The 16,513-nt window shown below is 33.3% G+C and overlaps 1 protein-coding gene across 2 annotated transcripts in view; it reads right to left on the bottom strand.

The window, feature by feature from the left end:
* Positions 1-16,513, bottom strand: part of LOC129229363 (zinc metalloproteinase-disintegrin-like EoMP06) — a 132,931-nt gene that overhangs the window by 30,612 nt on the left and 85,806 nt on the right. For both annotated transcript variants that reach the window (XM_054863654.1, XM_054863653.1), the window contains exons 7-12: positions 11,428-11,482; positions 7,841-7,890; positions 7,542-7,601; positions 7,391-7,462; positions 4,969-5,132; positions 2,607-2,688 (exon numbers count right to left, since the gene is read on the bottom strand). In XM_054863654.1, the coding sequence (XP_054719629.1) occupies positions 2,607-2,688; positions 4,969-5,132; positions 7,391-7,462; positions 7,542-7,601; positions 7,841-7,890; positions 11,428-11,482 (483 nt within the window). The remainder of the gene's footprint in view (positions 1-2,606; positions 2,689-4,968; positions 5,133-7,390; positions 7,463-7,541; positions 7,602-7,840; positions 7,891-11,427; positions 11,483-16,513) is intronic.

Raw genomic sequence — 16,513 nt, 5'->3', positions numbered from 1 at the left:
GAAAGCCTTCGAACAGGAAACAAAAAAGCTCATAACTCGTTTTTTATACAACTTAGAAACTTCGAACAGATGCTATCTTCAGCAGAAAAATTGGCGCTTTCGATGGACATATAATGTTAATATGTGCACGTTTTTTTCCACCCCCATATTGGGGGGCATTTATGCGAAAATTGGGACTAAAATTGGAATAAAAAGGGAACTATCAATCGGATTTTTTTCGAATTGGTCTATAAACCTTCCCAGTACCAAACTGAACAAACGGTGAAAGTTTCAGCCAAATCTGCCGGGTAGTTTCTGATATCTTAGGGAACATATTTACCAAACTCCATTTTTATATATATAGATAAAGAATTTTTTCAATTTTTTTCAGAGTTTGCCTTACTGGGGATCAGTGTCACTAGTAAGGCTAATTCCCCATTTTTCGTTCAACTGCTGACAAAGATAACTTTAACTTAAATGTTTAAATGGATTGCCTTTTTCCTTAAGTCATTTGAAGAATGTACAAAAATTGTTGAAAACTCAATAAGCGAGAACTTTAGGTTGGCCTGATTTGGGCATTTACCTTACTTAAATATATCCAAACATTGAGTGTAATTACCCTACCTTGTCGAGCATTGTCGCTCAGTGTGCAAGGTGTAGTTAAATAAATGATAAAAAGTTCCTAGAACGTTTATACAAATTAGTAGACTGCGAGGCGTTCCGTAAGCTTTGGAGTTATATATCGTTGAAAAGTATTGATTTGTTTTGTGTGTGTAAATTTTGCTACTTAAGCCCTGGTTTTCCTAGAAGCGAATCGCTGATCTTCGACGTCGCTCCTCGTCGCGACGCTGAAATCAAAGTCAAGTATATTCCGGCGTGGCCATTCACGACGTCGATTTAGTTCGAGAGCGCATGCGCAGAAGAATCAAGATTTCTCCTCGGCGAGGAGCGACGCCGACGATCGGCGAGTTCGCTCCTAGGAAACCAAGGTTTTATTCATATTTCCCTTACGTGAGCGTTATTCAGCGGCATCTCGCTGGGAAGTCACGGGAGGTCACTGTGACTTTCCGGAAAATTCCTTATTCGGCAAATTTGGAGACATAATTGCAATATTTAAATGCTCGAACGTTCTATTTCTGAGGTTTACTTAGAGTCGCTATGTAAATAGGACGACGCATCTGCTTAAGTTTAGACATTCTGGATAGGATTTTTTCATTATTGCAGAGTTATTGTTTCCAGAAAAAGTTTCGAGTTTTGCCAAATTGGCCAAAAATAATATCTTATATCTTTAAACGAGAAATTCTTGTGGGTATATATATATTTCTTATCTCGGAAACGGCTCTAACGATTTGGATGAAATTTTGGATTTAATTGTAGTTTTGCATTCTAAGTTCATCTACATCAGTGTTTTTTTCTATAAAAACGCGATTTTTTTTTACAAAAAACAGTTTTTTAATATAAAGTCAAATTGAGTTAAGCCTTGAAGTAAACTGTGAGTTGACGCATCAGGCAGACGATTTGCAACCATAACACAATGAAAATTTGTCTCTCCTCGCATTAAAATTTTATACTTGCTTAGGGGCTTGGCTGATATTGGCCACTTTGACTAATTTCAAACACACTTGGCTGAAAACAAATTCAAAAGCATTATGTAAGTTGATGTAAGGCTTTTTTTCTTTTTTAAGTGAAACTATTGCTTGACCATCCTATTTTATTTATTTATTTTCTTTTTACACTTCAAATAGTTTAACATGTTTTTAAAATCACGCATCTAAAATTTATTTCGAAGAAGTGTATGTCTTGAGATTCTTTATGTTTTGTTAAGACAGTTGTTATCATTTGTTAGAATGGTTTGTGGATCATCAGTTCTGATGAATATCATGCTGTATGTAGCATTTTCTTGCATAAAAACTAAAAGTACTTATTTAAAAAGAAAATCTCGATTGGGATAAAATCGTGAAACGCATCATAGTATGAAAGGAAGTATTCGGTTAAAAACCGATTTCACCATAGCAAAACTAAGGTCAAAATATTTTAATCACTGACAAGAAAATTGTATAGTGGAAACAAACGTAACAGATAGTTTAAAGCAAAATGTTGATTTAATTACATTCAGAACCTTCTTTGTTTGGTACTTTAGTGTTATAAGAAGGTCGAGTACACAATATTTCGTTAACGAGAAGCTTTTCAAGTATATTTGGAAAAGTATTGAACCTTAAAAAAACACAATTTGACAAAAAATAATTCTTTTAAAGCCGAGCGAGGCTCGGTCGTCCAGGTACTTTTATTTAATAAACAATTCATGTGCAGCCAATAATTGCTCTCAGTGAAAAATCACCCAACGCGATAACTTGCCAGAAAAGACAACCACTTATGTGTTCATACCCGTATTTTATCATTCGGCAAAATTGGGCGATCCATTCGGCGAATTAATAATTTCTATCCTATTAAAAATTTTAGTTCTGGGCGCCCCTAGCGTCATTACCCTATTTTACCCATATAGGATATACACTACTCTTTCTTTTTTTTTTATGATACATGTCCTTTTGCAGTTTATGAAGAAAGTATAGTATGCAGTTTATGAAGATTAGTAAATTTCTTAGTAAAGATCTAAATTCACATCTTACTTTCGTAATTCCAATAGCACTTGTAGTGCAAATGCTATCCAAGAATGCATGGCCGCTTTCATTGTCATCAAAGTCAGCGCTCCTGGAAAAAGGTTTTTATCAGAAGAGCACACAGAGAAAACTCCGCTACATGAAGATAAATAAAAGAAAAGAGTACTTTCTATTTATTATCTTTCCTGAATTTTCTTGATTATGTTTTTTCCGCTAGTTTAAGAAGATAGAATGAAAAAATAAAATTAGTTCCTTAATTGCTTCCTGCGAGTTTGACTCAAGAAGATAATGAGATTTTTTCGAACTGTTAGCGATGACGTTAAGTGATGGATTGCGTAGCGAAATTGATTTGGAAATTGATGGGTTTGAAGCTACAAGTGGTCAAATTAAAAAAAAGGGAAAAGTTCGGAGAAAGTTTTTTTTCCAGAATGATTTTAATGCTCCTAAAAGCGTATTTTTAAAGTATTAGATTAATATTCATAAAATATTTCAAAAGTATAGTTTTTAACTAAAATTGGTTCACATTAGAGTCTTGACTTGCGCGAGAGATGCGTTCCAAAACTTCCTGGAAAGTCAAAGTTAGGTAAGTGAAACATGGTATGTTTTTAAAAGTCATTTTTTTAAAAGTTGGACACTTTTGATAGCTGATGTCTTCAATTTTCACGAAAATTTTAGGTTGTGTTTGTAATACTATAATAAGAAAAAGTGAAGTTTCTTTTTTCTTAAATCTGATTTGTTTGTCCCTGAGTAGAAGTGAAGTTTAAGGTTGTGAATATGTGGCACTAAATATATGATCGGTTAAATATATGGTCAGTTTCCTCCAAAAAGCAATGTATATCCACATTAAAAAAAAATGGCATGGGTCGACCATTGCTTTTGGAGCAAAATGATCATATATTTAGTACCATATATTCAAGGAGCCATGGCACACCAAAGAGGTACGGAGAGATATCCCGTATCTCATGGTGAGCAAAATTCACATATTAAGGGGTAAACTCCCATCTGGGCTGACGCCCAGCACGGGGACCTTTCCCGGCGCAATAAGCACCAATACCGTCCGTAGCCACCAGACGACTATCGACCGTCGCACCCAGCCGTGCGGGGGCCCCGCTACGCGGACCCCCCGGACAGTGAAACCTAAGACTTACAGCTAAGTGGTGGGGGTGTGTGCGGAGAAAAGTACCATATATTCAGGACCTTAAACTTTGACCTGTACTCAAGGACCAACAAGTTAAATATCAAGCTTTTCACTTTTTCTTATAACTATACTACTAGTACATCCTGAAACTTTCAGGAAAATTGAAGGTGACAATTATCGACTTTGTCCAACTTAAAACAAAAGACTCTTAACTCAGTCAAATGCATGCGCAATTTTTTTTAGACACTTATAAACTGTGTACGGTGCCTAAGAGACTTTAACTACCCGGTAGTAATGCTTTTAAATAGCGTATACTTTAAAATCCAATAGTTAATTCCACAACAATACATAAAATAGTTCAAATTTAGTTCCATTAATTATTTTCTATTCGCAACTCCAGAGCTAGAATACGCTACCTTGTGGTGATTAACAGTGCTAAAGAAAAAGGTAAAACATTCTATTCCACGTTTTTTCTTTGATGTAAATTACAGGCTTCAGACAGTTTATGGTGTAATGTAATTACAGAGGAGTAGAAAAGAAAGCTTCCCACAAACACGATGAAAATTTACAGTCACTCACTGAGCGTCAAAGCAAGTTATAAGTTACTGCGTTTGTTTACCTTTTTCATCCATTCATTACCATTTGACAGTGGCTGCAGCGCCCCCTATAGTTTATTGGAGTTGCGAATTGGATGCATGAAATGTTTCCGCTAAGTATTAGATGCACTCCGACTTCCGAAACATTATATCCAATTTGTTATTCCGTACGCCCCCAAAACGGAGAAGTTGCAAAAATTTAAACCCTCACTACTGGATTCAACTCTCTCGATATTTGCAAAAACCATGTTTTAAATACAGTCATTAGCCCTGTACAAGAGGTTTGAGTGCAAAGGTTGTGTCAAAACCTGTTTGAGTGCATTCTAGTTTTGAGTTGGATCCACTTGCGCAGCCAGAAATACCTTCTGGAGTGGATTTTTTGATCGAAAATGCCTTCTGGAAGTTTTTTTTTTTGATGGAAAAAATACCTTTTGGAGGCGTTTTTTTTGACCAAAAATACCTTCTGAAGGTTTTTTTTTTGGATCAAAACAGTCCTTTCATATGCATAAACTACAGTATTATAGTTTGCATTTATGTTAAAACCAATGGCTCTGGGGGGTGTTTTCACCCTCAAAACCCACCTTCGCTGTGCCACTGGTTGTATCCATTATATTGCAGAAAATGACGAAATACTTACGTTAGCAAAAGTGCAGTATCGATTGATATTCGATTGATTCTTCTACCACCGTACTCTCGAAAACCGTTCAGATTATTAGTGATGTTAGAATCAATTTTCATTTGGTCTTCTAACCATAGTTCCAAGTACACCAAATTTACGGATGTATTTAAAGGCCGGTAAATCTGAAAAATAAAGTATGAAATCAGTTTTTAGAATGATTTAGAAGTTTACCTATTTCACTTACAATGTGTAACAGTGATTTGGCTGATTTAGATCTGTGACTTGTTTTTGACTGACTTTAGGGCCCCTGAGTCCGAAAATTATCTCTATTTTAGTCGATCACGTTTAATTTTTAAGCTTCATTGGGCTGCTCATTTACAAAATGCAAGATATTCAATGTACATATATGGGACAAAAGAAAAGATTTTTTTAGGCAAGCAGAAATATTTAAAAAAAAAAAAAAAACTTGTGTTTCTGATGAAAACGGAATTACTTTATATTCCTTGGTAAAAATTTATTATTTTCCGTGCCGAAAAAATAAATAAATAAAATAAAATAAATAAATAAATAAATAAAATATAAAATGAATAAATAAATGAATTAAAATTCGTCGCAAATAATAATACAGTGAAATCCCGTTACAACGAATACCAATTCAACAACATTTTCGTTTCAACGAAATAAATTTTCAGTCCCAACGTAATTGCAGTTACATTGTTTGAATTCCGTTGCAACAAAATTCCCGATTCAGCGAACAAAATTTGTGGTCCATTGAAGCTCGTTGTAACAGGATTTCATTGTAACGGGAAAGGAAACACTTTATTCGAATTTGTAAGTTTTATATCAGTCAATAAGTGAACAGTAGGGTTTTTTGTGATAGGCGCTCTCTTACGGAAAGTGGTCATATAGATCAGTTTTACACAGGTGTAGAGAGAGAGAGGAAAAAAGAAAAAATTTGTATGTCGCAAAGACATGGCAGAAATGAAACTTTTATCTTTTTTTTCCTTTTTTTTTTTACATTCTGAACTGTCACTTCTTCGTTTTCTCTTACACCACGCTCTCGTTCTTTTTGCGTCTGACTTAACATTTACAACAAAATTGTGAATTTTAATTTGAGAAAATTGATTATAAGCAATGAGAAACCGGAATAACAATCAAAATCAGCATTTTAATTGTTGCCGAACACAATGTAAAATAATAGTAGTTAATTTTGTAAATGAAAGTAAATGAACTAATTTCAAGGCTGAACTTAAGCAATGTGATTTACGGTTTAAATTGATGACTTGACTTGAATCGAATAAATCTTCAAAACGTTCAATTTTTGAAAAGTTTAAAATCAACAAAATCCTCAAATATGTGCTTGTTTAGGTGCAGTCTTGAAATAAATTCGTTAAATGTATTAACGGTATTAACTTTATAATTATTATTATTCTTCATTGTTTTCGGCAACAATTAAAACGTAGAAGTATTTTATTTTTACAATTACTGTTATTATTTACTGTTTCTGGCAACAATTAAAAAACAACTACGTCATTTCCGTCACACAAAAAGGTCGTGGGTCAGAATTTCAAAGCCCTCACCACATAAAAAGCTTCACTTCAAGAAAAATGAAGGAAGTGTCAAAACAGCACTACTTGAGTTTCTCCCCTCCTAAGACAAAGCGTTCTTCAAAAATAGGATTTGCAAATTGCCATGGCAAGCAATAATAAGAAAATGGTTTAAAGAATACCATACAGTAAGTACTGTTAAATATATTAAAATTGCATTCTTTTCATCCGCTTTATTCTCGGACAGAACTTTTCAGCAGACCTAATACTACATCTAATGGTGATGGGCATAATCGAGAACTTTTGAGAATCGAGATCTCGGGAATCGAGTACTTCTCATAATCGAGTGATTGACAATCGAGATCTTTTGAAATTGAGAACTCGAGCGATTGAATTCTCGATCACTTTGAATCGAGATCTCCGGTTGTGATAATCGAGAACTCGAGCTGTGATAATCGAGAACTCGAGTTGTGATAATCGAGTTCTCGAATGATCTTCAACAATCGAGTGATTTAATTATGAGAATTCGATTATGCCCATCACTAAAATCTAATAATGTTTTACAACATCATCTCCCACCAGGGGTGCCTACTCCCTAAAGGCAAGAGCGCAGCCCCGTAAATATCGTGGAAACCCCCCTAAAAATGAGTAAAATACCCCTTAAAACACCCTCCCTCATAAAAATTTCAATGGCGCAGTCTGTGCCATGATCTCCCCTTGGTCGGCACCCCCGTCTCTCACATAGAGATTTGAACTGGGTACATCTTGAACACGAGCGATCCTTAGCTCCTCCCATGAGCTCTATCTTAGAACACACTCGTAAAGTTTCGTATGCAACGTGATGGAATTAAATAAACTCTATTGCGCATGCAAAAATGTGTTATAATACTTACCAGATCCACATAATTGATCATTTCGACTGCTGCTGCAGCAACGTCAGACGGTGGACGGTTATATGTTTCGAACTATCAAGAGAAAGAGAATAAAAATAAAACGTCGCAAGAAAAAAAAAGTAAGGTTGTCCAGTTTTTTATACGTTCTTACCGATTTTTGATCAAAAACAAGAGCAGCTTCTATGTATTTATTTCGTATTGTAGCATCATTCTGAAAAAAAAAAAAAAAAAAAAAAAAACAACAAGCATAAACTTTTAATCAACTGTGTTAATACCAAAACTTTTATATATATATATATATATATATATATATATATATATATATATATATATATATATATATATATATATATATATATATATATATATATATATATATATATATATATATATATATATATATATAACCTACAGACCAATTAGATGACATTCGTAAAAAGGTATACTTACTTCTGCGAAATAAAATGGGTCTTCTTTATCTTTACCTTCTTCTTTATTTGCTTAAAAGAAAGGAGAAAGAAAAATACAATTACTTTCTACGCAAGCTTAAAATGTGTGTCTTCTTAAGTTAAATTAAAAAAATAAAAAAAAAAACGCTAGGAAAAAAGGCTAGATTTTTTTTTTTTTTTTTTTGAAATTTCACAAAAGTACATTTTACCAGGCGAAGAATTTCTGTGCAGAACTTCTGAATATGCGTTTCACCGGGCGAAGAATTTTCTTGTAGAATTTTAAAAAGTGCATTTCACGAAACGAAAAAATTGCTTGAAGAAGTTACAAAAGTACGTTTCACCAGGCTGAATTCATGAAAGTGAATTTCAGTAGATAAAGAATTTCCTTTTAAATATACTAAAATACATTTCGGCAGAAGGAGAATTTCCTTTTAAATTTACTAAAATTCTTTTCGGCAGACGAAGAATTTCCTTTTTAATTTACTAAAATACATTTCGGTAGACGAAGAATTTCCTTTTAAATTTACTAAAATACATTTCGGTAGAGGAAGAATTTCCTTTTAAATTTACTAAAATACATTTCGGTAAACGAAGAACTTTCTATTAAATGTACTAAACTACATTTCGGTAGACTGAGTAGACGAAGAACTTTTTTTTAATTTTACTAAAATACATTTCGGTAGACGAAGAGCTTTCTATTAAATATACTTAAATACATTTCGGGAGACTGGGTAGACGAAGAACTTTCTTTTATATACCAAAATACATTTCGGTAGACGAAGAACTTTCTTTTATATACTAAAATACATTTCGGTAGACGAAGAATATCCTTTTAGCGAAGAACTTGCTTGATTAATTAAAAAACGTGCTGATGTGTGCATCACATGACTTCTTTTTACTCCAATTTAATGTCATTTCCCCATTATTGGCAATTTTAATGTGACTCAATAGTTTACTCTCTAAATATCACCAACAGTGGCGAATTTGAAACCGAATTAAAAAAATCCGCCAAGTTTGTCGCCAAATTGGCGACAAAACTTGGCGATCAAAAGGCTGGCGATATATCGCCAAGTGTCCGACAAATTATAACACCACTTGAGTTAACATCGAAATTAACAATGGTTCCCCCCCCAAAAAAAAGATGCAAAAGACTCCTTTAGAAACACACAAATGCAACCAAAAGGGCAGGTGCACTACTAGACCCCACTAGGAGTCTACGTACCAAATTTCAACTTTCTAGGACATACCGTTCTTGAGTTATGCGACATACATACACAAATACATACATACATACATACATACAGACGTCACGAGAAAAATCGTTGTAATTAACTCGGAAATCGTCAAAATGGATATACGTTTTTAGGCACTTATCCATCTGTGGTCGAGTCGAAACAAACACTTAACATTTATTCGGGGGTGAGCAAAATGGAAATTAAATTCGATTTTTGTGTGAAAATTTTTTCGCGAATGCACTACTTTCTTTTTTGTAAAAGGAAGCAAAAATAAAATAATAGTTTAAAAAACTAAAAAAACACACTTTAGTAGCAAAATGAACTAAAAAGTTAAAAATAATCTTTGGATGACAAGTATAAAAAGTAATTGACAAACACTTAATTTTACTGTAATAGAAAAAAAAGCGTCGGGGGCATTTACATTTTTGCATGGATAACAAGTAGAAGAAATTTAAGACAACTGATAAGAAGTCCCCCACGCTTTTTTTCTATTACAGTAAAATTAAGTGAAAAGCGTGTTTTTTGTTTTTTAAACTATTATTTTATTTTGTACGAATTATCATTAATGATTCACGAGGGGGGGGGGGGGATTACGCAGACTACGCTATAGACATTTTTAGGGGAGAGGGTATTTTAAAGCGGTCTTTTTTGGATGATTCTAATTTGGGCCAAACCAAGTATATAAAGTAATTGATTAAGTGTTTGATCAATTACTTTATATACTTGTCATCCAAAGATTATTTTTTACTGTTTAGTTCATTTTGCTATAAAAGCGTGTTTTTTTGTTTTTTAAACTATTATTTTATTTTGTACGAATTATCATTAATGATTCACGAGGGGGGGGGATTACGCAGATTACGCTATAGACATTTTTAGGGGAGAGGGTATTTTAAAGCGGTCTTTTTTGGATGATTCTAATTTGGGGGGAGGGCGATTCTTAGAAGAATGGACACCTTCAAGATCGTGGATTTACGATTCTAGTTTTTGTACTCAAATAATCAAAAATTAATTGTTTGTATTTTTTATTTCTGAAAAATATAAAGTTATTACTGTTTTTTTTTTTCAAATAAGATTTAGATATTAAATATTGCTAACACTTATAACTTTTAAATGAAATCTTTGTGCGTGTGTTCGATTTTTATAATGGAATGTATCTTAATATTCTATGCATTATTTGCATCAGACATTTTGAATACTTTCTGGTAAATTCATGTGCAAACATTGTTACACTCCGCAGTTCTGATTTGTACGTTGTAAGCAACGGGGTCGTTTCCAAAATTTTAAAAGTATTTTTCCCTGAAAGAGCATGCTTAAAAACATAGGATCTGACCATATGCCATTCTGTGTTGCCATTCATAGCGCAAAATATTTAATTCGCATCTTTACTCACGTGAACTGGCAACGATATGGTTGTTAACAAGCGTAGAGCGTAATTTTAATTCGCTTCTTGATTATCATAAAGTGGAATCGCGGTAGAAAGATGCGCCAAAATGCATCATTTGTGACGTCATAAGGGCCACGCCTTGTTTGAAAAATTGGACATTTAAAAAAAATAAATTAAAAAATAACTGTTGGGAAAATGAAAGTATTTTCTGGGTTCATGTTATTATTATTATTATTTTTTGCTTATTCTATCCATTTCAGTGACAAAAAGTACTACTTTTGACTGAAGGAAACAACCCCATTCCAATAAGCCATTGGCTATTTGTGCAAATGAAAGTTGAGCCCACAAACATACAAGTTAAGCTAATAAAAGCGTGTTACTTAGAATAAACTAATAACTTATCGTTAATAAATTAAATTGGTTATAGAATATTGCATTGTCATCGGGTCAGAGGTTGCATTTCAAATTTTAAAAGAATCCGATCACAAAAAAGTGGGCGAAAATTGAGTTGCAAGATTATAAATTTAATTTCGGTGTAGACGGGATTAGAACGCATGCCCAATGATCCCCGTAGGTGGACGTCAGTAAAGACCCGCGCCTCAGACCGCTCGGTCACGAACGCTCATAAAGTGGTGGAATGTATTAAAAGTAATAAGCCACTAGCTCTTAGTCCAAAGGAGAGTTACTCACAAACATGTAAGTGAAGCTAAAAAAAGCGTGTTAAAAATAGGTTTCATCAGGCAAATAATTTCTTCGTAGAATTAACAAAAGTGCATTTCAGAAGGCAAATGATTCCGTTGTAAAAGTCACAAAAGTACATTTCACCACTCAAAGGACTTTCTTTTAAGATTTATAAAAAAGATTTATGCTAATGAAAATCACCTATTTAAACAATATTATTCTGATGGTTGCTGATATTGAAAATTAAATAAGTCGTCACATAGAAATGACAAACTATTGTTAACTTACCACATTCAAATATATCTTCTGGAAGATAATGATACAAGAGATGAGGGTGATTTTCCTGGGGGGAAAAAAAAGCGCGAAGCATTAGATGCATAAATTTTTATTTTGTGCTAGACTTCAAAGAAAAATTAGTTGAATTCACTGAACCGTAAATGTTCCAGTTTTGCTTTTCGAAGAGAACAACTTACCACGAGATTGAATAAATTACACTCATGAAAGGATGATAGTAAAATTTGCATTTATACAAATCTTTAATTTACAAATAGACAAATCTATAAGCTACAAGTTCTTTTTTTTTTTGATAACACACATTGAGGTCTTTAGCTATTCTCAGCGGAGAAACTTTATACCTCCAATAAACCACAACGTTTTTTTTCCAAATTTTATTCTCAGGACAATACAAATGAAAGATTTACAATACATGCGAACGGAAGAAAACCCAGGGCGAGGTGGGAATCGAACCCACATCTTTGGCCGCTTAGAAGACACAACTTCTACCACAGCGCCACCGAGGCCCCGCTACAAGTTTAAGCATAGAGTGTAATTTTGAAAAAGTGGGCCAGATTTTACTGGATGACAGAACTCCGCACGTTGCAATCTGCGTGACACGCACTGATGCATATTTGTAGACACTGGAATATCTCCGATAACAACAGCGATCCTCCTGACAATGAGCAGGTTTGAGCAATTTCTTCTTTGAGAATGTACCATCAACATTCCTGTTGGTAGTCAGGAGAAAACACCTTTTCCAACTTCTCTCTGCTTGAGCTACGACCATCCCTGGCTAGTCAAAGCCAGGTAATCGGACTTTTTTTTTGAAGACAAAGGAGTGGGATTCGGCTTACTAAAGGTGGGAGTCTAAAGTCGAAGACTTTAAAATTGTAAAAGTCGGAGTCGGAAATTTTCCCTTAGCGTCCGCAATCTGTCATGTCTGTGAAGTCAGAGCAGAGCTGGACTCGGAGTCGGACTCATACGGTGAACGGATCAGAGTCAGAGGGCTCAAAAATTCTCGGAGTCGGTCTTCTTCCTTCCGACCTCTGATTATGACTATAAATTCCACAACGAATGGGGTTAGTATAGTTGTGTTCTATAACCTTATAACCTCGTAAAATTTGACACAAAGTTTTCATATTTATTTTGCATGGTTGCAGACATGCAATACTGTAAGCTACAAATGTACGTGGGTCATTCTCGCGAAAATGGAGCAAATCGTGTCCAAGACGTTGACGTTTTTAAAAATACATTTTAATAAATATCACCAATTACTTTTTCTTGTACAGATTCTTCATTTAATTGTGTGCAATCGAGCATCAATTGTTTGTACATAAGTAATTTATAAAAGGTAAAAAAAAATCTTTGGAATAAGAGGGAGAGTATTAGGTTTCCAGCTTCAGGTTATAACGATTAAAATGCGATTAAAGATTGTGCTGAAATATTTGCTGAAATGAAAATAAGAATTTAAATCATCAGTTATATTATGTCTTGTACATAAACATGAAGTTACATCACAACCGAAGGAGAATAAATTTCCTGGGGGAAAAAAAAAACTTTTCATTACTGTCTCAACACGTTCTACGTTTCGCATAGGCTGCACTTTGTTACAGACAATTCGAAAATAAAAGAAACAATTACAGTCATTTAGAGTATCTTTGAGTCAGTCCGCATAACTTTTCACAACTTCGTATATTTTATATTATAGTACATTTTAGAGTCAAAGAGCAGAAAGCTTATTTTATGACCTCGTCAGCAAGAATTTTATTTTCTAAATCAAATGAATTAAAAAAATGAGGTGGCGCAACGTTATCCGGACTCGTTCAAAGATACTCTGAATGACCGTACCTTGAATTCGGTAATATGACTAAGTTGTACAGGATGTCCGAAAAGTCTCTGACACATTAAAAAAAATTCATAGAAAAGCAAGAAATTGTTGTATGGATATGCAGTTTGCATAATAACACTTCCAGTGGCGGATACAAGGGGAGGGTCATGGAGGTCAGGACGCCTCCCAAACCGTCGACAATATTATCCGCCCGCATTTTGTTCAAACACTTTTTTTTCCCTGTAAAATATAAATGATTTCATAATATCGTCTGTTCATCAATTATTTTTAAAAGTAAATATTTGAATATATTTACATACTTTTGCTAATGAAATTAGTTAGTGACCTCTATGTCGTATTAGGGGTCTTATTCCTAATAAAGTTGGTGCTTTTTATTGACACCTAACAGTTTCAAAAACTTTTCGCTCCCAAAACCGTTGCTTAACTCATGGGGGGTGGGGTCATTCTTCAGTCAGAGTTTATTTCACCTCCCCCCCCCCAAATGATAGTCTGTATCCGCCCCTGAATACTTCATAGGTAAACGAGTTTTTTATGATGTCGTAAAAACGAAAAGAAAGAAGAAAATTTCCAAATTGTGTTAAAGGTGAGCTGTATCGTCAGAGTATGAAAAACAAACCTAATGTGAGGTGTTAACATTTGATTAAGCAGAAAGCAATACCTTTCATTACTAGAGTTGTGTGTACCGTTGGTTGCTCAAACCACATCTAAACGGTATTAAAGTTCATTCCATGTTGTAGCCAGCATGGACCTTGGTAACAGTTAAGCCTACTTCGGTAATTCGTATTTTGATTTTCAATGCTAGCAATGCCACACAATTTGACACGAATGCACATAAAAATGTTCATTAACTTGTGAAGTATTCTTGTGCAAACAACATATTCACGCTACAATTTGTTGCTTTTTTATGAATTTTTTAAATGCTTCAGCATGGACCTTGGTAACAGTTAAGCCAACTTCGGTAATTCGTATTTTGATTTTCAATGCTAGCAATGCCACACAATTTGACACGAATGAGCATAAAAATGTTTTTGAACTTGTGAAGTATTCTTGTGTAAACAGCATATTCACGCGACAATTTGTTGCGTTTCTATGAATTTTTTAAATGCTTCAAGAACTTTTCGGACACCCTGTTTAACTTCTGTGCTTAGTTTGCTACTTTGAATTTTATAGTCAACAAACAAGGTGAGTCTATTTTTTTTCTTAAAGTTAATTTTAACCGTTGAATGTTCACTCTGTTATATTTGTATTAATGATATGCAGATTTTAGGGCCATTATTTTATTGTAATTTTTGAGTTATTGTTTCATTGTAGTTCTGTAACGTTAACTTATCTTTATGATTAGAACTATTTTTGAAGACTTATTTGTATACTCTGTTACACGAAATGGTCAACATATTGAAAAATACTTCACAAAATACGTTCGTACAAACCATTGACATATTATTATACACAAATAAGTGGAAAATCAATTGAAAAATATGATTAGTTGGCGAAAATTATTTGAATTGATAAACAAAATTCAACAGTGTTTGATATGATTTGAACTATTTTCGTGAAATCACGTACCAATAAACACGTAAATAAACCAAAAATGTATGTTTATCATGCAATACTATAAAGAAATCCACTGCAAATGACATTTAGATTCTCAAACATATGAGACACTTTAAATCAATTTAGCTTTTATAAGCATGATTTCCTTCAAAATCCTTCTTTGAAATCTTTCATATATCTTTCCAAAGCAAAAGATAAAAAAAATTTATGAATTACTTTTAGACCTCACTACTTGAGTTTCGATTCTTTACTAATATTTTTCAGGTAATTTTCTATAAATATACAAATTTAGGAATAATCAAAGCATATCTAAACTTACTCTCTTACTTTATATTTGCTTTTATTCTTTATGAAAATCTATTCAGTGAAAGAATTGCCAAAAACTTTCTTGGATCTCATTATGCGACACATTTACTAAAATCATTAAAACAAGAAAATGAAAATATTGAGTTTTGTTTGATAAATGAACGCCAACGCGAACATGCAAATAAACTTTATCTGTCGCTTTGACAAATCAAATACAACATATGAAATGCAACCATTGGAAATCATTAATGCGGAGTAAAGGAACGGGTGAAATGTTGAATATCTCGTGCGCTTTTGTGATCACCTAACAAAAGGGGGAAGAATTTCTTGAAGTTTGATCATTTTGTAATCGATTTTCTTCATCATTATAATTGTCAAATTCAGCATTTTCATTTACTTGTTGTCGGATGTTAAGGAGCAAATGCTCTTGCGTATGTTGAGGTGATTACGGAAAGTCTTTTGTTAGAGGGGAAAAAATGCGCAAGGTACGATTTGGTTGATTCCTTTCATACGAAATTTGTGGAGCTTTTTTGAACAGAACCTGAGCAGGAAAATAAATTTATATTTTAAAATTTCATATCATTTAATGTATTGAAACAGACGCACATAATTATGCTGAAATCTTTAATGCACAATATTTTTTAAAATGTTGTGTTCTTTGAACATGAGTTATTTCAAGATTTCTGTATTCATCCGTGTGAATTGAATTCGACTTCCGAAACATTTTTCTGCATTTGTATCAAGTTTTTCAAATGGAAAATTATTTGAGACATACTTGAAGCGTTAAATATCGGAATTAGGTTCATCCATTTTTAAAATTTTTACGGGATGGGCAACAAACATTTCACGTTGCGCCTATTTAATGTTCCACAAAGCTTTTTTTTCGTTTAAAAAGCATTCGGTATACGACTTCATTTTTGCCTCTTTTTTAAACTAGCAGTATTGCATATCGATTAATAGATAAAAATAATTTGGATAAATAATCAAATTTACTTAAAAATTGGTTTATTTTGGTAGCTAACAACTCGATAACAGTGAAGTTTTATCTATTAAATATCGGAAAAAATCGTTTCTGCTGACGATGGTCTTCTATGTTTTAACCTGAGAATAATGAATCGCATTCCTTAACATTTTTTATTGAATGCTAAATTTAGTAGTCCTATGTATTTCTCTAGCAGTTCTTTATTTATTCATTTTAGCTTTGCTGTTTGCTAATTGAATACAAAGGTTTCTTTACTCTGATGTAGGTGTATTCACAAGAAAGTTTATTTCAATGCGGGTTTTATTCGCAAAGAGGCCTTTTTTTCATGAGTGTTTATATTGAATCTGACGATATCTTGAATAAATAAACGGTATCGGCATATTTAACTTTTTATTTTGCTTTTTGCT

This window comes from Uloborus diversus, chromosome 9 (genome assembly GCF_026930045.1).
Source record: "Uloborus diversus isolate 005 chromosome 9, Udiv.v.3.1, whole genome shotgun sequence".
Lineage (NCBI taxonomy): Eukaryota > Metazoa > Arthropoda > Arachnida > Araneae > Uloboridae > Uloborus > Uloborus diversus.
This window is presented reverse-complemented; position numbering and strand designations above follow the sequence as displayed.